The 26,533-nt window shown below is 36.8% G+C and overlaps 1 protein-coding gene and 1 non-coding gene across 2 annotated transcripts; both read right to left on the bottom strand.

Annotated features, from left to right (window-relative positions):
• Positions 1–1,759: 1,759 nt before the first annotated feature.
• Positions 1,760–9,000, bottom strand: LOC133318417 (uncharacterized). The gene is made up of 5 exons (XM_061520406.1): positions 8,903–9,000; positions 5,619–5,694; positions 5,396–5,496; positions 3,859–3,983; positions 1,760–1,827 (listed from the first exon to the last, which is right to left on the bottom strand). Exons 1-5 carry the CDS (start codon positions 8,998–9,000, stop codon positions 1,760–1,762), a joined length of 468 nt encoding a protein of 155 aa, XP_061376390.1.
• Positions 9,001–16,328: 7,328 nt separating this feature from the next.
• On the bottom strand, positions 16,329–16,435 carry LOC133318418 (small nucleolar RNA R71). The gene has a single exon (XR_009752468.1). It is a non-coding gene; the product is annotated as a small nucleolar RNA R71 (small nucleolar RNA).
• Between the last annotated feature and the right edge of the window lie 10,098 nt (positions 16,436–26,533).

Below are 26,533 nucleotides of genomic sequence, written 5' to 3'. Positions count from 1 at the left end.
CCCCTGAAGAAATCAACGAAGCATACAACACTGCTTCAGTTTCTGCTGAACAAGATGAGTTTGATAGATATTGTGCTGGCCGAGGAGATGAGGCCATAACTGGAGAAGTGCTCCGAGAAATAGGCTCAGAAGGAGCAACCTGGGGAACCAAGGAATCCATCCCTAGGAAGCAACTCAAATTCGAAGCAAAGGTATGGATGCATTTTATTAACTCCCTTCTGATTCCCGTGAGCAATGACTCTAGAGTAAACTGGGAAAGAGCAGTGCTGGTCTTCTGCATCTTGACTAAGAAGAAGTTTGATGTTTGGAGGATTGTTTACAAACAACTGGTGGCAAATGCACCAAGAAACTCCCCCTTCTTTTTCCCTTGTCTGGTCACTGAAATGTGCAAGAGGTCTGGTCTAAAGGTCAATATCCCGATTTCGGATGAAATCATTCCAGAAGGGTCGGACATTGATCAGTCCATGATAAAAAGAATCAGAGACAATGAAGGATTGGAAAGTGAGGAGGAAGAAGAAAAAGAAGAGAAAGAAGAAAAAGAAGGAAAGGAAGAAGAAGAAGAAGCTGAAGTTTCGGGCAATGTGAAGGAAGAACCTTAGAAAACTCCAAGAAGGGAAAAACTTCCCTTTAAGAGAGCTCCTGCAAAGAGTGGACGAAGGCAGTTCCTAGTCGAGACAACTGACATGACTCAATGTCAAACTATGTTCGGTCTCGGGGCAGACCTTCTAGCCACTCAAGTGCAAGCCTTAGAAGAAACAGTTAGAAGGGAGCTGCAATCTCTGAAAGAAGCCAGCTTGCTCATTAACAAAGAAAAGGTGGCCCTGCAGAATGAACTTGACCAAATAAAAAATTCTGGACCACTGCCTCTGAAAAGGAAGATTGAGGAAGGAGAATGATCCTTAACCTTGCAAAACACGGTGAAAGACCTGGTGAAAGCAGTAGAGATGATGAACAAGAAAACGGAAGAAAGGGAGCAAGCCCACGAAAAAAATAGAAAAGACTGGAAGGAGGAGATTGGGCTCTTGAAAGATGAATTGATGAAGAACAAAGAGGAGGGAATTCAACTCCGATTGTACTACAGAGCTCAGGATCAAATCTTCGCCAGTAACTGGGGAGAAAAATTCAAGGGACAAACTCCATATCCACCGTTTCCAAATGTCTTTCCTCCAGAAGCAATAACAAATGCTCCGTTTAGCGGAGCAAGACAAGAAACTGGAGAGCATTAAGGGTCGCTACGGTGACCCCAGGTTCATTCGTTCCCTATCCTTTTTAACCTGTTTAAATCTGTTGGAATGAATGCCTGAAAGTTTTGTGGTGGAATGTTACTGACTTTGCTCTTAGATAAATGACTTCTGTGGTGTACCAGGGATTCGCCACGCTGTTTTACTTTTTTTTTTTAAATATTGTTTTTAATTTTTGCTAAGTTTACCGTCCTAAGTGTCCTGATCTACTCAATGATTCTTTTTGCCCAGGATTTTGCTCCTTGAGATGCCCTAAAGAGTTTACAGTTTCTAACAAAGCAACATAGGGCATCACTCTGATTTGGAGCAACACCATGCACAAAAAGCAGCACTCCAAAAATCGGACACTCTGTTATTCAGTGGACTTATTGAGTTACCAAGGAAAGAACTTCAGGCTGTTTAAATAAATTACTCTGCCCCTGGTTTGAAAAATAAAATAAAAATAATAATGGTCAACTCCTCTGCTCCAAAAATTTCGCTCAAAGAGCTCAAGTCATCAAGGTGAGAGCAAGAGCCGCTCAAAGAGCATGTTGTTGAAGGTCAGCCTTATGCAAAGACAAGGGTAATTGACTTCCAGTTAAAAGACCTGAAAAGAAAGAAATAGAGAAGGGAGCTAAGAAGTAAGAGAAGAAATCAAGCCAAAAAGTTCAATCCGGAAGCAACTCTGTGGGAAACTGACTAAAAGAATGGAAGAGGTCACACACACAATGAAGCTAGTGAAACTCACAAGTCAGATGAGTGCTCTAATGAAGCGATGGAAGGAGTTAAGTTAACTCTTCATCGATAATCTCAAGGAGCATTAGCTTGCCACAAGAAGACTGTTGGTTGTGAAGGATTACTCGGGACGAGTAATATCTAGTTTTGGGGTGTTGATGGTCCTCAAGAGTTGAGGCCCATTAAGTGTAAATTGTTCCACAAAACCCATGTTTTGGTTATAAATCACTCCCTTCAACCTTCTTCTTTCCATATAGAGCAACTGTTTTGAATAGTGGACCAGAGCAATACCGAAAGTGGGAGTTAAGGTAGACCTGGAGCAAATTTAACATTATCTTTTTCATATGACTATTGGGTTAGTTTGCTTTGTTCAGGACACCTAAGGCCCATCAGAAGGAACCACAAAATGAAGAGAGAAGAAGGAGTGTTACGCATAAAGGAAAAAAGCCTGCTGTAGTACAACAACAGTCAAAGGAAGTAATGGGAAGCCGCCACGTCAGCCACAGCAGAGAAGGTGGAGGTGCTACCTCTGCTACAGTACGAAAGCAAAGAAGCTGAGTAATCAAAAGCCGCCACATCAGCTGCAGCAGAAGGAGTGGAGGTGTCTCCCTGAATCCGATACTCCCACTCACAAAGGGAGCCAAAAGCAAGAGGGGCCACTTCCATTTAAGGCCAAACTGGCAAAAAGCAAGGCTACCATTGGAGAGGATTTCTATTCGGATCTGAGCTGGCAAGAAGCAAAGCTACCATTGGAGAGGATTTAAACAAAGCAAGACCCTTGATGAAAGGAACAATGAAGATCAAATGAAGAACCCTATAAAAGGAACAAGCAATCCTCATAAAGAACATCATCAGCGCCCATCCTAGGACTCGTCATCTTTTTGTTTTCTTTTTGTAAAAATGCTCACTAGGAGCTAACTTCCTCTAAGTAGGTGAGGGTTCCATAGAAGTAATCCCTTTTGTCTTAGGATAACTTTGTAAGGAACACATATTTTATAAATGAATTTTGAGTTGCTCTTTGGTTTAATTTATTGATTTTGTGAAACCCTTTGGGCTGGCAACCTCATCCCGGGACCACTCGGTTGATGAAACACTGACAAGGGCGTGTGGAGCATTCTCAAGATCCTGGGGTAGTTTAGCCTGAAGAAAGGAGGGAGAAACACCTGGAATGGGGAGCACTGCCATGTGAATCCATGCTCTTTTGAGAAGGCAGCATGGTTTCCTTGCATATAACTCCAAGTACTATGGAGTAACGTGGAGAGTAAGGCCTTACCCTCTGCTTACCTATAGCAAAACATGGGAAGGAGCAAAATCCACTTGTAAAATATGCTACCAAGCAGGGTTAACCAAAGGGATGAAAACATGGAACCCGTAACACCTACTTGACTTCTTTCTGAAATTAATCTTAAATCAAACTTCTATCACAACCTTTTCCTCACGATAACTGAACTGTGTTTTACCAGCTGATGCTCTTACTTTCATTTCGTTGACTGCTCTTGAAGTTACTTAAATTGATGCCTTTTTATTCGATGACCGTGCTAAGTCATTCATTGCTCTCATCTGGTTCAGAATGGTTAACATTGTTTAACTAGCTGCCCAGAGATTGCTCTTTGTGAAGCTTAGCTGAGAATAGTACTTTCTTTTATTGCTCCATTTTACAAATTAAGTTTCCTTTAGCGCTTCTTACTTCACAACTGCTCCCTGAGGACGAAAAATCTGGGGCTACAATACCCTATATTGCTTGACACGTACGCTTGCGTATAGTTGAAGAGGGTTGCTCTTAGTCAGAGTAGATTGCTCCTATTGGCAATCCTGATTATTACTCTGCACTCTTGCTCTCTGAAAAGATATTCCCGAGCAGCTCTCGGTTCGACCAAGCATGAGCCATCTGGAGAAATCAAACTAGTCATGCATTCAGTAGCAGTGGATACATATCTTGATTTCATAACAGCTTTTCCATTGACTTTGTTTTTTGAATCTGAGGATACTATCCTGTTCTTGATTGATCTTGGTGCCCTAGATGAGCCCCTAAAAGGTGGTTCAACTAGTCAGAGAAGGAGATGAGAGACAATATATATTAAAAGAAACCTTGACACAGAATAGACAAATAAATGTTTGTGATACAACATGAAATATGATTGTAAGTACATACAATATGATTGTAATACAACATGAAAATTCTGCAACTGTGACAGGCAATTAAATGTGCAAGAAATAATTTTTCAAGGCTTCTAGCACAACTCCAAGTAACCAATCCCTTATCTTCCAATGAGTTGCTAATGATTGTGATTTAACCCCAAAAGTTATATGAAGTCTACATAGCATTTTAAAGTCACAATATTCTTATTGTTAGTCACGACTATCCAAAATATACAAAGTTTCATAGCTCCATGGATGGTTAAATATCTTACGAATACTCTGTTACCTATTATGAATTCTGAACAAGCAGTTCTTCACATGCTTACTCTAGAACAATCATTATGGTTATATGGAAATTACTAATGCCAGCAAAACATATTTGGAGTATGAAATGTCTAATGAATAATGATCATATGTTGTGTTTATTAATTTATGTACTTTAAAGGTTTCTACATATTTCTTGATGTGGAAATTTGAATGTTGTAAAGAACAAAACTACGATATGGCTAACAGCTATTTTTTTTTTTGTAGATCTTGTGACCTCCCTACTTTTATAATAACTCTATATTTTTCAAGCCAGTATATGGTATTCACATAATGATGCTACTGACTACTGTTGAATTTGATTTGTTTATGGGATTCACATTTTGGTACTTAATCAGGAGTTCAAATTTACGGAGTACACAGAAGTGAAGAAATACTATCCTCATGAATACCACGGAGTTGATAAAGATGGCAGACCTGTATATATTGAGAGAATTGGGATGGTAGACCTTGACAAACTGATGCAAGTAACCACACTTGAGAGGTTTATCAAGTATCATGTATCAGAACAAGAGAAAACACTAGGAGTAAGATACCCTGCGTGTTCTCTGACAGCTAAAAGGCACATAGCATCCACTACAAGTATCTTGGATGTCAACGGAGTAGTAAGCAGATTTTTCTATATATTTTCACCTTTTTATTAGAGCTTGCCATTTTCCTGTTCAACTGTTTGAGAATTCTTCCTATAGGGGACTTGGGAATCACAAATTCTTACATGCACGAAGAGGAAAGTGGCTTTTATCTTTCAAGCAAACAATATCCAAAATAAAACCTATCTACATACACTTCATTTTCTATCGGTCCTTATGTATATGGTTCTCCGAATGCAAAACGATTATTTGGTTGTATTCTTCCGGGGAATGTCTAATTTCTCAAAGCCATAAAAAAATCTGTATAATTCTGTATAGAGTACTCATAAAATGGAGAATAGGCAACAATTTTATATTGTAAGAAAAAGAAATGAACAAAAGACTTACTTTTTCTTAAGTATAATTCTGTATAGGACACCTGTACTGATGATATTGAAGTTCTGTAATATCTGATAGCCTGGAGCGTCTACATATGCAAAGATGTAATACTGCCATAAAATTGAAAAGTAAATACAATCAGATTTCAGAAAGCATTAAATATCTGTTGCAATACCAAAGTTATGGAATAATCCCATTGTCACCATAACAAACATAACCATCCATCCCCAACCTGAAGCAAACTTTTGACAAGGTAAAGTGCTGTTGGAATAGGATACACTATAACTTCATCTAATGTTGTAGTCCACCTAGGTTCAAGGCACAATATACATCAAGTTATTTAAAGTCATTCTCTATCAATAACCAACAAGCAAAAGGTCAACAGGACAATTTAAGTGAACCATGGCCTACTCAAAAATAAAATAAAAATTTACAGAATCATGTCGTTGTTTATTGAAAATTTTCATGAACCAACCCTAAATTCTATTCCTTCTACCTGTCCATACACATTTGGAAATTCTCTTTTAACCATTTCAATATGAATTCCCAATTACACAATCCTTCGTTAAGCCATAAGATTAAAAGTGAACAAAGAATTTAAATAAATTAAGGCACTTCAATGTGAGTTTTTTCTTATCTTTTTCAAATTGTAGTATTTTTATCCTGATTGATTCCAGGATATAACAATAGAATTAAAAATTATCTAATATATTTCTTCCAGGGTTAGATTGAAAATACGGATTTTGCTAGAACCCAACAATGTCAATCAATCCGTGTAACCAAATCCACCTAGTAGGGTAAGACTTGGTTGGTTATCAATGCATTTAATTATTACTTATTACCAATACCTATTCCAGCATACACATTCTGAAAGCCTTCAATTCAGCATATTCACACACATTGCCATGAAAGCTTGAATTACTTTAAATATCAAATCTCATATTTAAGATACCTAATGTAAAGTTAAAATAAAATCAGATTCAGTTAAATCTAATAAAATTTAAGCGAATTTTATGCAACAATTTTTTTTTATTGAAAATATAGATTTTAAATTAAAAGAATCTCAAAATTGAATCAATTCCCTCTTCAAATCTTTTTGAATAAAAGATTTTATTCATAAATCAAATTAATTCCTAATATTAATCACCCAAAAGTCAAAACATCCTCGTAGGCATAACAATTATATAAAAATATATTATCACCATTTTCCACATATCAATCTATAATAATTCTATTAGAATTCGGACTTCTCTCACCAAGATCTTATAAATCCGGAAAGCTTTTAATGGTTTATTTTTCAAAATAATTAGGATAAACAAATATTGATTTTGTTACTTTTTAAAAGCAGACGTTAAAATTGTAATCAAATACCATTATATTATCAGAATATTATTTATGCAATTTGGAATCCTTAAATTGAGATTTTGGTTTTGATTTTGCTTCAGCCTAGAGGTCTTATTATATAATCAGCGCTCCTAAATTTTCAATGTTTAATCGTTTCGTTGGTGAGACTCAGTGAAAGTCAGCGCATCTACCGTCACCGGCTGAGACTCCCCTTTGCGTATCATCTTTCTATTCCAGCGCCGCCCTCGTTCTTGCTTTGTCCAAATTAAGGTTCTTTTTCCTTTCTTTCTCTCTCTGTATCGGTTATAATTATGCAATGCTACTGTTACTGGTTGAGTCAATTCAATAAGACTAATGAGTAATTGAATTTGTTTATATCGTTTCCGCCTTTTTTTTTCTTAACAATATGGTTCCAAATTATTGTTTTCATAGTTTGGTCGTATATGGCAGCGTGGTATGATTAGTGTTTTTTTGGTCACTTTGACTGCGATTCATTGAGTAGCAAGTGAACCCCAAATGGAAAGAATGATACAATCAATCAAAATATAGTTTGACTTATTAAAATATTGCGACTCAATATTTGTTATTTACTATTGCTTCTGTAGCAACTTAACCTCACTAAGCTAATATAACTTTTTTTTTTGCTGGCTTATAATTAAAAGATTAGTTTTATAGTTAATTAGCATATTGACAGGCTTGTAGCTTCAGATCCACAGAGAGAGAGAGAGAGAGAATCTTAAATTTACTATTTTTTTTTCACATTGATAATAGAGGTCATCATCAACTTTGAAGAGATAAAGTTGATTTTTTTTTTTTAAGGGAAAGAGAGAACAGATACACAGTAGAGTTGAAGTAGAGAGGAAGACGCGTAGGATCATTTTTGAATATAGAGGAAAACGTGTAGCTTCAGACAAGAATGCGAACAGACCACCATACACCTACACAACATTGTTCAATCTTATTTTTTATTTTTAAAATATTCCAATACAAATTTTGACTTTCAATCTCATTATTTTTCTTTTATTGGAATTAGCAGAATTCTTTTTTTTGTAATAATAATTAAACTATTCTTTATAATTTCATATTTTTAATTAAATGATGATTTGGAATAATGGTTATTGTATATATTTGAATTAATTGTTAACATATATATAAAATATAATATGATTTTATATATTAATGTAATTTTAATATTTTATATGTACATACGATTTTACTATTCATGTCGATATTGCAATTTGATCTTTTTACTTCTTGTCGATTTTAGGTAAGATCTCGATCTTAACAACATTTGATAGGTTATCTTAGTGGACTTTTCAGTTTTCACGTTGTTGTTTTTTTTTTTTTGAATAACCTTTTTTTTTTTAATAACGTTTTCACGTTGTTCTAAAAGTAAGGACCACCGACTTTTTTTGTTTTGTGACAATCTATTTTGCATTGCATTGATATTTATATAATACTATTTCTACCTCGTATGATTAAAATTAATATATAAATAATGTATTAGATTGTCACATGAAAAGTGAAAAAAAAATGAGATTTATAAAGGCCAGCCGTGTCTCTTCTTTTTTGGGCGATTTTGAGGGAACAAACTCGCTTTATTTGAGGGAGAGTGTTTTTGTAAAATGATTCAAAACATCAATATTTTCGTAATTTTTTATTAAAATAATAATGTTTTAATTTTTTTTTCCTTTTTATTGCTTTCATTATCATAATGATTAATTACCAAGAGATATATAATTTTTATAACCGCTTATCGAATAATAATGACAAAAATTACAAATCAGGAAATATTATCATATCAGAATCTTCCCAATTTTTGAAACACAATCATAAATCAAATTAGAGATTTGGCTTTAATTTATTAGGATTACCTTCCATTCAAACAAAATTAGGATTTCCCTTGAACGAAATAGGAAATAAAAGGTCATCTCTGGGTCAAATTCGTTGACTCCCTAAACGCACGGTCAACTCTGTGCATATCAGGAACTCCAGAAGGAAGGTTTTTTGTTTCTTATCATAAAAAAAATCTAAAAAAAAAAACACATCGTATCATTAAAATTTCAAAAGAGGCAAAACAGAAAGGCATTTATTGCTGATTGGACTGAACCCTTTTCGAGGTAAATTTAGATGACTCACCTTTTTTTTTTTTCTGATATCTCTATTTTGTACCTTAAAATCTCTCTCTCACCCATTATAGTAGCTTCAGAAACTCTCATATCAGTAGATTCTACATTGCTATTTGCAATCTCAGTCCTTGTGCCATTCATTCTTTTCTTGAAAGTTGAAACTGATCATTGAATCCTTAACGTAACACTGTTGAATAATCAGGTTGGCTCCAATTTATTTTCATCTGTTCTCACTCCTTTTCTTTTGTTTTTGTATACAATGTTCTAAAATCCTCGTTTTGGTTATTATATTATTTTTTGTTCTCTGCCATTCAAGAATGAAGAAATATTAAAAAGTTTCAATTTCTGGAAAAAATTTCATGCCTACACATGAATACAACAATTGAAATTCCTCTTCTTCTTTTTTTCTTTATGAAAAAATAAATATTTTTCACGTTTTTTGAGTTGACTCGAGTCAACTCATCTGGTTCTTCTATTTTGGCTTGATTTAAAAGGTCGAAAAGAACTTGAGATAACCAATGAAGAAATTTTATATATATATATGCATACATATATATATATATATATATATATCAACATCGTCTTATTGATTTCGTAATACATTATATCAACACTGAATTATATATTGGTTTTTCAGAATTTGGGTTATTTGCTTTATGTATGGCTAGATTACTTTGATTCTCAGTTTCCTATGTCATGCTTATGAATGTGGTAGTGAACTTATGCTGGTAGTATGTATGCATAGTTAATGAATTCATATTCTATACACACATACACAATACATGTTATTTGGATTTAAGTTACTATGTAAGATTGTCAAGTTGGTGTTTGAATCATTGAATGACTGATAAATAGATAACCTATATTATAATATTCAGATGTTAATCCATTATCTCATGTTAATCCATTATCTCTGATTTAAGCCTGACGTGGGTCCTAAAACCTATATTGCATATAGGACTAAAGAAGAACTTGGCAGAGGGGACTCCGTAACAAATCTTCACTGTGATATGTCTGATGCGGTATGATACCTTGTAACATATAATTTCTATTATTTAAAGCTTTGTTAGAAACTACTTTATATTTGTGCATTGAATTCAGAATCCTAGTTTTCTTCATGTTATGCTGGTGCTTCTTAAATAATTTTTTAATTATTCTTGTTTGTTCTTTGTTGAATTTGAGTCATTCCTTCGGTTGCAGAAATTATAGCTTCACTTTCCGTAGTTTAAATTGTTGTTTTTATATGGTTGAAACTTGGAATTTATAGTTTGTTAATATGGGTAACCATATTGTAAGATGGCAAATGATTATATTATGTTCTTAGAGAATGGATGAAACTTCTAATTAATTTAAGGAATTTTTTTTTTTTGCAAAATGCAAATATTATGCTCTTTTAATAACGATAATATATTTCCATCTTTAGAAATTTCCTCTATATTTTGTGTCAGGTATCAAATGCTAGCACATTTACTTCAATTTTTATTTCTAATTTCTTGTTCAATAATTTCCACAGGTGAATATTTTGACTCATACAGCTGAGGTTACATTAACTGATGAACAGCACCCTGTTATTTCAAAATAAAAGAAAGCACACAAGGCCCAAGATGAGAAAAAGTGTCATGCTCAGGTTACTGAATGCGAGAAGAAGTGCCTTAAAGTCAATGGAAAGATATTTCCAAATGATGTGCCTGTTATCTCTAAAGAAACAACAGAAACAGGTGGTGCTATTTGGGACATCTTTCGGAGGGAGGATACTGAAAAGTTAGAAGCATATCTACGAAAACATTCTAAATAATTTAGACATACTTATTGCTGTCCAGTTCAAAAGGTATTGTTATATTTGTCTTATATTTGTGCTTATCCTTGCTTCTTATGCTTTGGTGTTCATAAATTTCTATTCTGGTTAGGTTGTCCATCCAATTCATGACCAATGTTTTTATTTGACTTTGGAGCACAATAAGAAGCTGAAGGAAGAATTTGGTTAGTAGTTAGTTCATAGAATTGCAAACAACTTGGGCAATACCTACAATTAGTTATTTACCCAAATCTTAACTTTCAGGTGTAGAACCTTGGACGTTTGAGCAGAAACTTGGAGAGGCAGTATTTATTCCTGCTGGATGTCCACACCAAGTTAGGAATCTCAAGGTAAATCTTCTGTTTGACACATATTGGATTGCCTCATTATCACATTTTTATTTATTGTACCCCTTTAACTCTAATTACAATAATGGAAATCTTGCAGTCATGCACTAAAGTTGCTTCAGATTTTGTGTCTCTTGAGAATATTCATATGTGCTTGCGATTAAAGGATGAATTTCTTCGTCTTCCTAGGAATCACAAGGCGAGGGAAGATAAGCTAGAGGTGATTTTCTTCTATAACATATTTCCTTATCTACTTTTATCCTCCTCTCTTCCTTAGCTTCAACCTACTTAAGTTGTACATGAAATTGTGATGTTAGCCAACATTTTCTTATTTTATGTTTGTTTATGGTGGATGATTTTTAATGAAACAGATAAAGAAGATGATCGTGCATGTTGTAGATCAAATAGTCAAGGAATTAGAAGCATTGGTGGAGTGTTCTTGAGACTGACCTATATGTTGCTTCCATAGCTGCTATGATTATTTTAACCTCATAGTTTAGATTTTTATTCAGATAGAAAATTTTGTGTTGGGTAATTTTTCATTGGAGGCTCAATTTGATTTTTTTTCCTTGTTATTCAATCATGTATATGTATACATACACAAATAAATAATTTTCTCTCCATCTTCCTGCATTTGGATTGCCCCTTGGGTTTTTGTGCTCTATGCACATAACTCTACGGTACATATTTATTATAAAATTTCATAGTTTTGAAATTAAACAAATGCATTACATTATTAGAATAACTTTGTTGCCAGTGATAAATGTGGTTGTAAGAACCCGCACCGTTAAATTAGGAATTTAATTAATTAATTATGAGCTTAAGTGAATAATTTCATAATTGATCTTAAATAATTATGGTAACGTAAGAATAATTAATATAAGGGATTAATAATGTTGAAAGTCGCTTTTCTGACGAAAACTGCAAATACCGGTTCTGCTCCACTGTATAATTGTGTACCGATGAAATATTCCAAAAAATTATAATAAGTGCGTGAATATTTCTAGAATAATATATAGGACTGGTATAACAAGTTTCAAGTCAAAATAATGAGAACTGGTGTCAGGACTGACACCGGCTACGTAAAAGCGCGTACCGGCAAAGTGCTGCGAAAAATAAAATAAAAATATGACAAATCTTAGGAAAATGGCTAGGTTGTGAATCCAAAGCTTGGGATTAAAATGATAAACGTAGCCATTAGTGCTAACACAGTGTGATTAATCTTAATACGCCTATATATACTTAATGGCACATATTTCTAGGTCAAAAATCTCACACTCTACGTGCCTCTCTTCTGAACCTTGAGCTTTCCATGCTTGTCACCCTCTTCCTCTTCACCTTGTGAGCCAAGAGATCACCTTTCCTCTTTGTTTCTTCCCTAAATCTCCATGTGTGAGTGTGCATAAGACTTGAGAGAGTGTAAGGTGCTCCATTTCTGAGTTGAGTGTTAGTTGAGTGAGGGTTGGGGGGCTGACTTCTTGGTGGGAGTTGTGGGAGCCATTGTGATGGCATTTTGAGCTTCAAGAAGCTACCATTGTTGTTAAAGGACCAAGCTTGCAAGGCAAATTCGTGGCCTTATGAAGTCAGTGTTGTGTGGCTGATTGGTGAGCTCCAAGAGCACCATTTGCTTCTGTTTTAAGCCTTGGGGTAAGATTCACGACCTTTGTTCTTGAGTTTTCTTTGGAAAGAATGAACTTTGATGCATGTAACAAGCTAAAGTTAATAACTTAAGGGTGGGTAAGGTTAAACACACCTAAAAATGTATGTTTGAGCTTCTAAAATCATTAAAAGAGCAACCTTTTGAGTGATATCTCGCGAAATGCAGAAACTGCATGCTGTCGCGAAATATCCGGATATGATATCCGAATATTGATATCCGGATATGGGATTTAAGATATCCGGATATGGATATCCAGATATGGCCCTGACATATATCCGAATATTCTGGGAATTTCGAGATGGTCACTGTTCTGTTCATACAGAATGGTATTTTGGGTTTGTGGACCCATTATTGGTAGAGTTGAACCCCTGTAATAATTAAACTAAGTCAGAATCACTTAGATTAAGGGCTTGTGGCTTTGTGAGAAGCTTAATGGCATAAAACGTAAAAGGAAAACATTGTCGTATTGTCATGAACTATTAGATTATGAATATTGATATGATTGTTGGTATAAACAGACTGTGAGAGTGCTGTTTGTGGACATTGGACTGAGTTGGACTCTTGTGTTGGATAGTTAGCTTGAGAGGTAAGCTTTCGTGTCCTCGGTTTTGTCCATTGTTGGTTCCACCGTACCCCATGGAGGGATGGTTTATATGCATGATGTGTTTTCATGAAATGATGTTTATTGAAATGCTTTTGAGCTGTTAAGTGCAAGTGCCTTATGACATGTATGTGTTGTTCCACCTAGACGGTAAGCCTGAGTATGTAGCATAATACAATATGGTGATTTTGTGGGTGAGGTACAAGTGGCGTCTTGTACTGTAGGTTGTAGACGTATGCAAATCCTGCATGTTTATTCTTTGGCCAATAGGATTCTTGACACACATGACATGATTATATGCTGCATTGCACAGATTTTGGAACTTATATTGCACATGTAAGTGAGCTTGGGGTGGAGAGATCCTTGAGGACCGCTTGTCTTACTGAGATTTCTTTTTTGAGATCTCACCCCATATTTAGGGCACATTTTCAAGTTCAGGTACCTCGGGCAGCAGGAGGCCGGAGCTTAGTTGATTGTTGTTTACATGCTTATGCTGATATGATTGGATGCTGCTTATTGTTTAGTTTCATTTTATGGTTTATTGAGCTGATACTCTGTTGGGCTTTGTTGCCTTATTTGGTGAGCATGAGGATTGTCCATGCAACATTGATTATGCTTGGTTTATTTAGACTCGTTATGTATAATGAATCACGATGTTGAAAGTGAGTATTTCTTGCTATTCGTTGATGGCAGCAGTAGCAGCTATAGGTCTGGAGCAACTTTGACTTGATTTGGGTTTTGGTGAAGTGGGGATCATGCAATGAAGTATGATTCTGGGGGATAATTCAATCTTGGGGAAGCTTGCTTCTTCCAGGCTCTTTGTGGAAGCAGCCCCTTATGAATTAGATATTATTTCAAGTTTCAATAACCTTGTCCGTTTTATATATTACTGATAAACCCTTAGTTCATCAAGTTTTTCAGCATGAATTAGTATCAATTTTTGTGATTAAATGATGGAAAAAGAGGTTAATGTCCTAGAATTTCCTCAACTACAAGTTCAAGAAGCTTTATTGAGAATTTGTATTGTTCTTGTAGAAAAGCTAGCGTTTTAGAATTTGTATTGTCCTAAAAAGGCAATTGGAGAAGGAAGGAGATTTTGAAGAGGAGAAAAATGCCCAAGTGTTGAGCGCTAAAACGTCTACACAGAACATTTTAGCGCCCTGTTGCAGAAAGAGGCCAAAACTTGCTGGTGCTGAGCGCTAAAACGGCCACACAGAACGTTTTAGCGCGCTGCTACATTCTGAGGATGAAAAGTTGCTGGTCTTGGGCGTTAAAACTTCCTTCAACGAACGTTTTAGTACCCCAATGTTTAAAAATCTCTGGTCTCCAACGTTAAAACGTCCAAATCAAGTGTTCCAGCGCTGGAGTCAGTTGAAGACAGTTGAGTATTCACGAGGCATGAACGCTAAAACGTCCAATTATGAACGTTTAAGCGTTCAAGTTAGTTTAAAGCAGTTGGGCATCCGTCAAGCATGGACGCTAAAACGCTCATTATGAACGTTTTAGCGCCCATATTAAAATTCTGTTTTAAATTGTAAAACTATATAAGGCAAAGGCCTCCACAAGTTGGAGATCTAGAGTCTTTCTCTCTCTCTCTTACATCAGAATTTCTGATCTGACTTCTCTCTAAAACTCTTAGACTTAGTCTTTGTATTAGTTAGTTTCTCTATTGTAATTGCACTTGGAGATTGAAGATTCACTACATGGAAATGGAGTTTGATCTTTCTTCTCTTTTATCTTCTTTTGTTATGTCTGAGTAGAGTCATTGTAGTCTGAATTCAATGGAACTCAATGATATTCTTATGTATATTTGATTAATATGATGAAGTGTTTTTCATGTGTTGATATGAGATTTTCTGATTCAATTCTTTCTACTAAGGGAAGAGTGTAGAACATGAATGTTTACACTATTCCTATATTTGACAATTTCATCATCAGGTTTATAGTACTCAAGGAATTGATGCTATAGTTCTGATGTAGTCTTAAGACCTTAATATTTCATGCATAGATTAAGAAAGGAATCACCAAGGGATTTGGGTCTCTGATTAATGTATCTATCAGGGTAGTAAGGGATTACATCTTAAGGATAAGTAAAAGGTTGATTAACATCACATGAAAAAGATTTCATCATATGATCAGTTTACTTGAGTTCATTGTTGAGGAAAGTTGTTTTCTGACTACTGGTTTTTATAAATCTTAATTCAAATTGTTAGTATTAAATTAATTTACTTTCAAATTAACTTTCTGGTGACAAAACATTCATGATTTTTACAAAATTTTGTTTAATTCAAATTAGTTTTCTATGGTTCATTGGTGTTTGAATACAAATCTCTGTGGGAACGATCTTTACTCATCATTTTATTACTTGTACGACAAGTACACTTGCTAGATACACAACAAGTTTTTGGCGCCGTTGCCGGGGATTTATTTATCAACATTGATTGATACCATAGAAATCTAAGATTGAATCTTTTAGTTTCAGCATTTTATTTTTTTAGTTAAGTTGTTGGTCAATTTTAATTCTGGTGTGTGCGAGGTACGGTTGATCAAAATTTGCTGTTGTATGATCCAGAATTAGAAAGGACAGCGAAGAAGAACAAAAGGGCAGCCAGACAAAGAAGACAGTTTGAAGAAAAGGGTGAATCCAGTGCTGACAACTAAGAAGAGATAATGGCAGAGAACCACAGACCACCACCAGAACATAGGACACTGGGGGATTATATGACTCCTACAGTGATCCAGCCCATAGGAAGTGTTGTGCGCCCTACAGTGGAGCCAAACAACTTCGAATTGAAACCTGCATTGATACATTTGGTACAGAAAGATCAGTTTGCTGGAACCAGTGCAGAGGACCCATACTTGCACATAGAAAATTTTCTATTGTTGAGTGATACTGTAAAAACTAATGGTGTCACAAGGGATGCAATTTTGTTGAGACTATTCACTCATTCACTGACGGATGATGCAAGGAGATGGTTGCAATCATTGCCTCAGGGGAGTATCACAACTTGGGATGATTTGCAAACCAAGTTCTTGCAGAGGTTTTTCTCAGCATCCAAGAGGGCTAAGTTGAAGGATGAAATTACAAGCTTCAAGCAAAAAGAATCAGAATCCATCTATGAGGCATGGGAGAGGTTCAAGACCTTATTGAGGAAATGTCCACAACATGGGATAGAGGCATGGCAACAAGCAGCAATCTTTCTACAAGGCATGACCACCCCCACTAGGACATTGGTTCATGCCACTGCTGGTGGATCATTGACCACCAAGACTCCTCAAGAAGCTTTGGATATCTTTGAATCATTGGCATCTCAGGAATTTGATAATGCCCCTGTGCCTGACAGAAAGGCAGGGATTATCAAGTTGGATGGATATGATATCCTATTGGCAAGGAATGACCAGTTGATGCAGACACAGAAACAACAACAACAACAGTTGGATGTTCTCACTAAGCAACTATCCTCACAAAAGGTTGCTTCTGTGGACACCAAGTGCGTGTGTGCTATCTGTGGGAAGGGCCATGTGACAGAAGAATGTGATTATGAGGGATAATCAGAACAAGCAGAAGTTAATGGAGTGTGGTATGACAACAACAACCAGAGGAATTACAACAACCAGGGGCGAAATGTGTATATGCCACCATGGAAGAACAAAAATCAGCACCCAGGATTTAGTTATAGTTCCAACCATCAGTTGAATCCTCCACTGCATCCTCCTTCAACACATTCATCACAGCAAAATGATCCTGCTGCATGGGAAAAAGCCTTTGCTCAGTTATCCAAGACTACTCAAGATTATATTCAAGGGTCTAACTCATTTAGAGAGCAAACAATCTGCATTCATACAAGAGACCAAGACTTCATTTAGAAACCAGGAAGCATCTATCAGGAATTTGGAGACCCAAATTGGTCAACTATCAAGACAGATATCTGAGAGATCACAGGGGAAGTTTCCTGGTGATACAATGGTGAATCCTAAGGAGCACTGCAAAGCAATCATGACAAGAAGTGAGTTAGTGTTCCAACAAGTGGAAAAGAAGGTGGGGAATAAGAAGAATGAAGAGGAGGTTGTGGTTGAAGATGTAGTCTCTAATGATGGAGTAGAAAATGTGAAAGGAAATGAAGAAAAAGATACAGTGACGGAAGACAAGGAAGAAAAAAAGGTGGTAGTTGAAAATGATGTTGTGCCTAAGAAGATAATGAAGTGGGAGAAGAAAAAGATGGCTGACAAGAAGGAGCAGCCAGTAACTTTGTCTCCATATGCCAAAGTTCCTTACCCTCAGAGGTTGAAGCAGGAGATTCAGAAACAGCACTATGCAAGATTTCTGGATATTTTCAAAAATTTGCAAATTAACATTCCATTTTCTGAGGCTTTGGAGAACATGCCCCACTATGCCAAATTCATGGAAGATCTCCTTACTAAGAAGAGGAAAATGAATGCTGGTGAAACAGTGGCCCTGACAGCAGAATGTAGTGCCCTGATTCAGAAGAAACTTCCACCAAAATTGCAAGATCCAGGAAGTTTCAGCATCTCTATTGCTATAGGAGATGTGGAAGTGGGGAAGGCACTCTGTGATTTGGGAGCCAGCATAAACGTGATGCCATTGATGGTATGTAGAGCCTTGGGAATCAACACCCTGAAGGAAACTAATCTTATTTTGCATCTTGCAGATAGATCTATTAAGAAGCCTGAAGGTGTGGTTGAAGATGTTTTAGTAAAAGTAGATAAGTTCATTTTTCCTGTGGATTTTATGATACTTGACATGGAAGAAGAGGATACTGAAAGTTCTCTATTGTTAGGAAGACCCTTTTTAGCAACTGCAAGATCTTTGATAGATGTTGAACAAGGGAAGTTGCTGTTGAGGGTGGATGAGGAAACTGTTACAATTGATGTTTTTGAAGCCATAAAACATCATGTTGATGTGGGGGATTGTTTCAGATTAGATGTGATACAGGAGATGGTGGAAGAAGTGAATAAAGAAGAAGACTTTTCATTGGAGGAAGATAGATTTATTGAGGAGAAATGTACAGAAAATTATCAAGAAGAACCAGTAGTGGAAGAACTGGAAAAGAAGATATATGACATTCCAGTGGGAGCACCGAAGGTAGAGCTTAAAGAACTACCTTCAAATTTGAAGTATGTGTTCCTTGGTGATGATCAAACATATCCAGTAATCATCAATGCAATGTTATCTGAAAGTGAAGAAGTGAAGTTGATTAAGGTACTCAAGAAGAATAAAATGGCTATTGGATGGCAGTTTTCAGATCTTAAGGGTATCAATCCTTCCTTTTGCACCCACAAAATTTTGATGGAAGAGGAAATCAAACCAGTAAGGCAACCACAGAGGAGACTCAACCCCACTATGAAGGAGGTAGTGAGGAAGGAGGTTGTGAAGTTACTTGATGCTGGAATGATTTATCCTATCTCAGATAGTGCTTGGGTGAGTCCTGTTCAAACAGTACCCAAGAAAGGGGGGATGACTGTGGTGAAAAATGAGAATAATGAATTGATTCCCACAAGAACAATCACTGGATGGAGAATGTGCATTGACTACCGGAGGTTGAACAAGGCAACAAGGAAGGATCATTTTCCACTGCCTTTCTTAGACCAGATGTTGGAAAGATTGGCAGGACATGCTTTCTACTGTTTCTTGGACGGTTACTCAGGTTATAATCAGATAGCTGTCGCCCCAGAGGATCAGGAGAAGACTGCATTTACATGTCCATATGGAATTTTCGCATACCGGAGGATACCTTTCGGCTTATGCAATGCTCCTGCCACTTTTCAAAGGTGCATGTTGTCCATTTTCTCTGACATGGTAGATGAATGCATAGAAATTTTTATGGATGATTTTTCTGTATTTGGCTCTAATTTTGATGTGTCTTGAAAATTTGGATTCTGTCTTAAAAAGATGTCAAGAATGTAATTTGGTTTTGAATTGGGAGAAATGTCACTTCATGGTGACTGAAGGAATTGTTCTTGGGCACAAAGTGTCTAGAGCAGGAATAGAAGTGGATAGGGCAAAAATCTCGGTGATAGAGAAACTCCTTCCACCTGTAAATGTCAAAGGTGTGAGGAGCTTTCTTGGTCATGCAGGATTTTATAGGCGATTTATTAAAGATTTTTCAAAAATTGCCAAGCCTTTATGTAAGTTGTTGGTAAAGGACCAGGAATTTATTTTTGATGATGAATGTATGCATGCATTCCATGTTTTGAAAGAAAAGTTGACTACTGCACCTATCATGATGGCACCTGAATTTTCATTACCATTTGAATTAATGTGTGATGCCAGTGACTATGCTGTAGGAGTGGTACTAGGCCAAAGAGTAGATAAATTATTGCATGTCATTTACTATGCCAGTAAAATCCTAAATGAAGCACAAAAAAATTACTCTACCACAGAAAAAGAATTACTGGCTATTGTGTATGCATTTGACAAGTTCAGGCCATATCTGTTCGGGTCAAAAGTTATTGTTTATACTGACCATGCAGCTTTAAAGTTTTTGTTAAGCAAACAGGATGCCAAGCCCAGGTTACTCCGCTGGATGTTACTCCTACAAGAGTTTGAAGTAGAGATCAAGGATAAGAAGGGGGTTGAGAACTTGGTGGCTGATCATTTGTCCAGGATTACAGAAGAAGAACTTCAAGAAGGACCAGAGGTAGTGATCAGAGAAGAGTTTCCTGATGAGCAAGTACTGGCAATACATGCTGTTACAGAGGTGGTGGGGAATAAAGCTTTATCCATTAGTACCCCACCATGGTTTGCTGATTTTGCCAACTTTAAAGCTGCTAGAATAATGCCTAAGGATTTTACATGGCAACAGAGAAAGAAGTTTTTACATGATGTGAGGAGATACATTTGGGATGAGCCATATCTCTTCTACAAGTGTTCAGATAGTGTGATCAGACGATGTATTCCAAAGGAAGAACAGAAAGATGTATTGTGGCATTGTCATGGTTCTGCTTATGGGGGGCATTTTGCAGGAGAGAGAACTGCAGCAAAAGTATTGATGAGCGATTTCTATTGGCCCACTCTTTATAAAGATGCCAAAAAGTTTGTGGAGGCATGTGACAACTGCCAAAGGACTGAAAATATCTCCAAGAGACATGAGATGCCCTTGAACAATATACAGGAGTTGGAGATATTTGATGTTTGGGGAATGGATTTTATGGGATATAACAGCCCGTTACGTACCGGTATTGTTAACATTAATTATGATATTAAGCGCAGTTACAATCACAGCAGTTCATTTATAAAACGCGAATAAATTTTTTCTGATTATTACGCGAGCATTTAAAACATAAAAAGGCGTAATAATTAAAAGATGTGACCGTAACCATAAACTCTTGCAGAAGACTTATTTAAACTATTTGTATCACTTACGTTACTTATTATAAGTTACTAAGGAGTTCCCATAAACTCACTTAGCCAATTTCCAACTTTACGTTTTTTACCAATTCGAACATGTTTCACTCTAAGTTTTTCTGCGACCAAACCGATCGCAACCAACCCTTATTCTCAGATTATATTTTTGTATTACTTAATTCCCTTTCTAACAAGCTATCATACGCTCAATACGGAGCTCATTTGTTCCGGTTATCGCCGTTTGAAGTTGGATAAGCAATTAGCCCAAACAACCCCAAAAACAGCTCCAAACCACTCACATTGCTCGAATTACTTCTCTCAATAGACTCAACCATTTGCTCTGAAATTTTTATCCTACAAACTAGACATCTCAAACTTCATTTTGATATATCACACGCTTAATTTGGCGGAGAAACGAAGCGGGAATTAATTTTCCAAATCCGGTCCAGAATCTGCCTCAGGTGCAGGGGCACATGGGCAGTCCGTGTTTCTCTATTTTTTTCAGGCCGAAGATAAACCCAGAATTTCCTCAAATTTTTACAAAAGGTAGAGGACATCTCAACCTTCAAAATGGCGTATGGCACGTCCCTAGGGGACCTCTATGGAGGGAGATATGCTCTCCCGAAGTTCGCCTAAAATCTGCCAATTCTACAGAAAATTCGCCAGAGTTTCCTTTGTTTTTCCAATAATCCCAAATTTGTAAAAGATCATTTAAACCTCAAATGTACCTAATAAACTCATGATAATACAGTAATAATCCAATGGGTGGCACACACAAGGACCAACAACGCCTTGGGGCACTTACAACCCAATCCAGTTTATAGTTATTAAACATAGAGTCCATATTAATCATTCTTAAGTAGTTGCAATCACTAACACCTTTTTCATGCATATTTCCATCATACATATTATTATAACCTAAAATAGGCCTAAGGCCCTTCCATCATAAATAGACATGCATCAATACTATTACAATATGGCTTTACAAATCACAACTTGAAACTAAAATTTCAAATTATATTCTTCTAAAATTACATCTTAAATTTAAAAGACAACATAACCAAATACATCACTACTAGACTTAGGCAAAATGGCATGAACAAGATGCTAATGAAGCTACTAATAAATACAAATGACATGTTCATGCCCTAAGTCTAGCCTAGGCCACACGGCCAACAAAATGCAAAATATAAAGCGCTCCAGCGCTCACTCTGCGGGCCTCTTGCCCGAGGCTCCTGCTCCACTGCTACCTCCTGAAATAAATGCCCCGAGACGGGGTGAGATATACGAATATATCTCAGTAACCAAGAGGTTCTGGAGAAAACTCCACCCAATGTTTCACTTCGATGCATATCAATAGAATACAACAACCACTTTGAAAACGGGATATAGCAAGGGATTTAGAGAATGGGGAATATAAAGAAAACAAAATACGACGATACGGGATGGTAACCCCAATTCCACGTACGCCCTCGGCATATATAAGCCTATGGGTATCATCCAAGGTGTGTTCACAGAAACCACAACCATGATGCCCAAACCAACCAAAACGCCAAAGACATTCCTAGTGTGCTCCTACCCGGATCACACACCATGACACGCAGTCAACTGGAACTCCCTCCTGGAGACCTATCCAGCGGAAGTCCGAAAATGCCCGAAGGCTAATAAAACTGTCTACTGGCCAGAGACTCGGTACTGCAGTACCCATAGCAATAATACATGCATGCTCATGTGTTCTATACTATTCATACATACTTCCTACCGTTGCCATCAACTGGCAAGGTGGAACAGAAAAGGGGAACAAGCCCCAGTACCAAGAGGTTACCTGAAATATTGTTTCCACAAGCTCCGCAGCAGCTTATCCCTCAACTTGGTACACAGCAGAATGCCTACACAGAGGACATTCCTAATCACTCACAATTCAAACAATACATGCTACTTTACAATTACACATGCATTGAACCAATTACTTTCCTCAATCCACTTGGTCCAAGACCAATGGCAACTCACTGAATCAAGATTCAGGATTCAAGTCAACGTACGGCAACCTATACAATTACGTACATCCATCAGTACGCGTCAAATAGCATCAAAATGCAAAATCACAAAAATCCTCCCCATCCTCCTTGATGGTTCGGCCAATGAAGTGTAAATTTGAGATTTATTTTTTTAAATTTTCTTTCTCATTTTGTTACGTCTCATTAGGTTGTCAATAGGCCAATTCAAGTGCCGGTTCGTTATTTTCGTGTCGGATTACATCAGAACGCGAAAACCGCAAAATCCCCCATTTTCCCTTGGAGGTTCGGCCATATAGGTGTTAATTGGGGATTTATTTTTCTAAATTTTCTTTCTCATTTTAGTACCCATCCTTGGGTTGCCATAAGGCCATTTCAACTGTCGTTTCGCCGTTTTACGTCTTTTAAGCATCGTTTCGCTAAATATTTCGCTCTAGGTTCATTTATGTCAACTAAACCACTTATTATTTTTCCATTGATTCTAACACTTGCCAATCACAACACAACCCATCTAAGCACTATATAACTACACAAATCATCATCCAAATCATTTTTCATCATCAATTCACTCATTTTTCCTCAAAGGTTCGAATCTTGCCCTATGACATTCCAAAGAATTTCCATTCAATTTTAATCACTCCAACCTTCACACAACCTATCATATCATCATACCATCATGCCACAATTCACCAAACAAGTCTCAACACCAAAATTCACAAGTCCAAAATCATGATCATCAAATTTTTCTAAGTTAAATTCATCAATTTTCACCAATAAATTTCATCGCATTTCTAGCTTTAATACATCATTCTAACACATTATCATCTAATACTCATTTTCAAATTGAGCTCTCTAACATCACTATTCATCATATCAAAGTTTAGGTTTTCAAAATCAAATCATCACCATCAACCATTTAAAATGCAAGAACACTCACCCAAATGGAAGGTACAAGGCTCCTCCTAACTATACTCCACCATTGGAGCACTTGGAAGCTCCAAGAACACAAAAATTCCTCCCAAAACCGTGACTGTAATTGGCCAAGATCTCCTCACACACGCGATTTCAAGGTTCAAGAGTGGTACCAATGTTTTTAGGAGGTGTTTTCCAACAAGTTTCAAGACAAAAATCGTTGGATTTGGTTGAGATTTGAGTGAGTTATGATCCAAAGAAAAATTTGCATAAAGAGGAAGGGGGAAGGGGCTGCTGTCGCGGGAAGAAGAGAGGGAGGAGAGAGAAAGTGTGAAAAAAAGGTGAGTTTGACTCACTTAAGTCACAGGCGGGTCCCACACGCGTTTTAACTTTAATCAATCACCTAATTTCAACCACAAATTCATGACCTACGTATTTTTCTTGTTCATGTCATATTTTTGTTTCCCAAAAATACTGATAAAATTTTCACGCTTATCGGTACAATTATACCGCAGTATTTTTACACCGGAAAATCACTATTCATCAATTTTTCCCAAAATGACTCAATTCCATCAAATTTCATCAAAATCATATTTCCTAACTCAAAAAACTATTTATAACTCATATTTGAAACCTAGAGCTCAAAACTCAATCGGCACGTTTTACGGTGCAATCGCACCGCGGTATTTTTACCCACGAAAAACACTATTCACTGATTTTTCTGAAACTTTCCTGTCCACTCAATTTTTCGTTCTGTACCCATTTCCAGGGTTATTTTTACCATCTGAGACCTTCTACTCAATTTTTATCTTCCTAGGGTTGCGTGTTGGCTAATTACCGTTTTGCCCTTTCTTTGTATTTTGGCCTAATCTTTAGGATTTTCACTAATCCATCACTTGATTGCTCACTTAATATTTTAATTACTTGATTTAAAATTGTGAGGTGTTATATGCGACCTTTCCCATCTTCCTATTCTAACAAGTATATATTGGTGGCAGTTGATTATGTGTCCAAATGGGTTGAGGCCATAGCTACACCAACCAATGATTCCAGGGTGGTGATTGCTTTTCTGAGAAGGAATATATTTTCAAGATTTGGAGTCCCTAGAGCCATAATCAGTGATGGGGGAACTCATTTTGATAATAGGATGGTGGAGTATGCTCTGGCTAAGTATGAAGTGAAGCATAAGATAAGCACTCCATATCACCCACAAACTTGTGGTCAGGTTGAAATTTCCAACAGTGAATTGAAAAGAATATTGGAGAAGACTGTTGGGAATGCTAGGACTCAATGGTCCAAGAAACTTGATGACATACTATGGGCATACCGAACAGCATTCAAGACGCCTATTGGAATGTCTCCATTTCAGCTATTGTTTGGGAAAGCATGCCATTTGCCAGTCGGATTGGAGCACAAGGCTTTGTGGGCAGTAAAATTTTTGAATTTCGACTCAAAGGCAGCAGGAGAGAAAAGATTACTACAGTTGGATGAATTGGATGAGTTCTGTCTCTCTGCATATGAAAGTGCAAGCCTTTATAAAGAGAAGACAAAGTTATGGCATGATAGGAAGATCACACCTAGGGATTTCAAGGTGGGGGATCAAGTACTTCTGTTCAATTCCAGGTTGAAGCTGTTTCCAGGGAAGTTAAAGTCTAGATGGTCTGGACCGTTTGTGGTAAAAGACATGAAACCATATGGGGCTGTAGAAATCAGTTCTTTGGATTCAGACAGAAGTTTTACAGTCAATGGTCAGCGATTGAAATTATATGTTGGAAGTGTTGTGGATAAGCAACTACTGACAGTTGCTCTATTGGAGGTAAGATAGATCATACCCGTCAGGCTCACGACGTTAAACAAGCGCTGAGTGGGAGGCAACCCACTGTACCAGGTAAGTAATATCCATTTTCATACCTCATTAGCAAAATGAAGAAGGAAGAAGAGAAAAGTGTTGGAAATTTGAAGAGAAATTTTTGACAAGTGTTGACCGCTAAAACGTCCCATTCCGGCCGTTTTAGCGGTATAGAGTTGCATAACTATGAAACTCTCTGGTCATGAGCGCTAAAATGTTAATACTTACCGTTTTAGCGTTCACCTGATAAATCAATTGCAAGCACTCTGGTTAACCGCGCTAAAACGTCCATGATGACCGTTTTAGCGTGATGATGAACACTAAGTGTTCACATTTATCTGACTGTGAGCGCTAAAACTTTCATATTGATCGTTTTAGCGTTCCACAATAACTTATTTTCACACTCTGGTCAACCGCGTTAAAACGTTCATGATGACCGTTTTAGCGTGGAGCTGAATACGAATAGTTCACATTCTCTGGACCTGGGCGCTAACACGGTTGGTTTCACCGTTTTAGCGACCCGTCACTAATCCGAAATAATACGGGTTTTTCCCCTTCTTCCCCTTACATTTTTACTTTTCTCTATTCTCCCTCCTTTGCTTACTCTCACACCAGTTGTATCATCATTCTTCATCGATTCCTCTACATTCTCTTATCAACATCAAGGTATGTTATTCATCTCTTTTCTCTCCATCGTTCTCCATAGTTGCATTGTACATGATAGTTATACATCGTTCTCCATCGTTCTCCAATGTTGATATCATGAATTATTCATATGATTGTATGTTGATATTAGTTCTATTAGTTCTATGCTATTAGTTCTATTGTGGTTTTCCTGTATTTTGGGGATGAACAAGTTTCCCAAATCATTTCTACATTTATGCAGCTGCATCCACGCACACAAGGTGTTTGTGTATTTGCCTGACTCAGAAAAGCCAGGACGCTAAAACGCTGGTAACCCCAACGTTTTACCGCTTGTCCCGTTTCATACACGTTTAAAGCCAGAACGCTAAAACGCTCACTGTGAACGTTTTAGTGCCCAGGCTTGCGGCATACACAATTAATGGTTCAGATTTTGGGCATGCTGAGGGTATTCACTTACAATATTTGGATCCAATTCCACCATTCT

Source organism: Gastrolobium bilobum, unplaced genomic scaffold (genome assembly GCF_033153095.1).
Source record: "Gastrolobium bilobum isolate Gb01-03AN ecotype WA unplaced genomic scaffold, APGP_CSIRO_Gbil_v1 utg105345, whole genome shotgun sequence".
Classification (NCBI taxonomy): Eukaryota; Viridiplantae; Streptophyta; class Magnoliopsida; order Fabales; family Fabaceae; genus Gastrolobium; species Gastrolobium bilobum.
Note: the sequence above shows the minus strand (reverse complement) of the source record. Positions and strands in the feature narration are given on the sequence as shown.

Coding starts and splice junctions, on each gene's coding strand:
- LOC133318417 (XM_061520406.1), bottom strand. CDS start 9,000: ATGAATGGCACAAGGACTGAGATTGCAAATAGCAATGTAGAATCTACT. Junction 5,497..5,618: donor TTGTCAAAAGTTTGCTTCAG/GTTGGGGATGGA, acceptor ATTTTATGGCAG/TATTACATCTTTGCATATGT. Junction 1,828..3,858: donor TGCTACTGAATGCATGACTA/GTTTGATTTCTC, acceptor CTTTCTTTTCAG/GTCTTTTAACTGGAAGTCAA.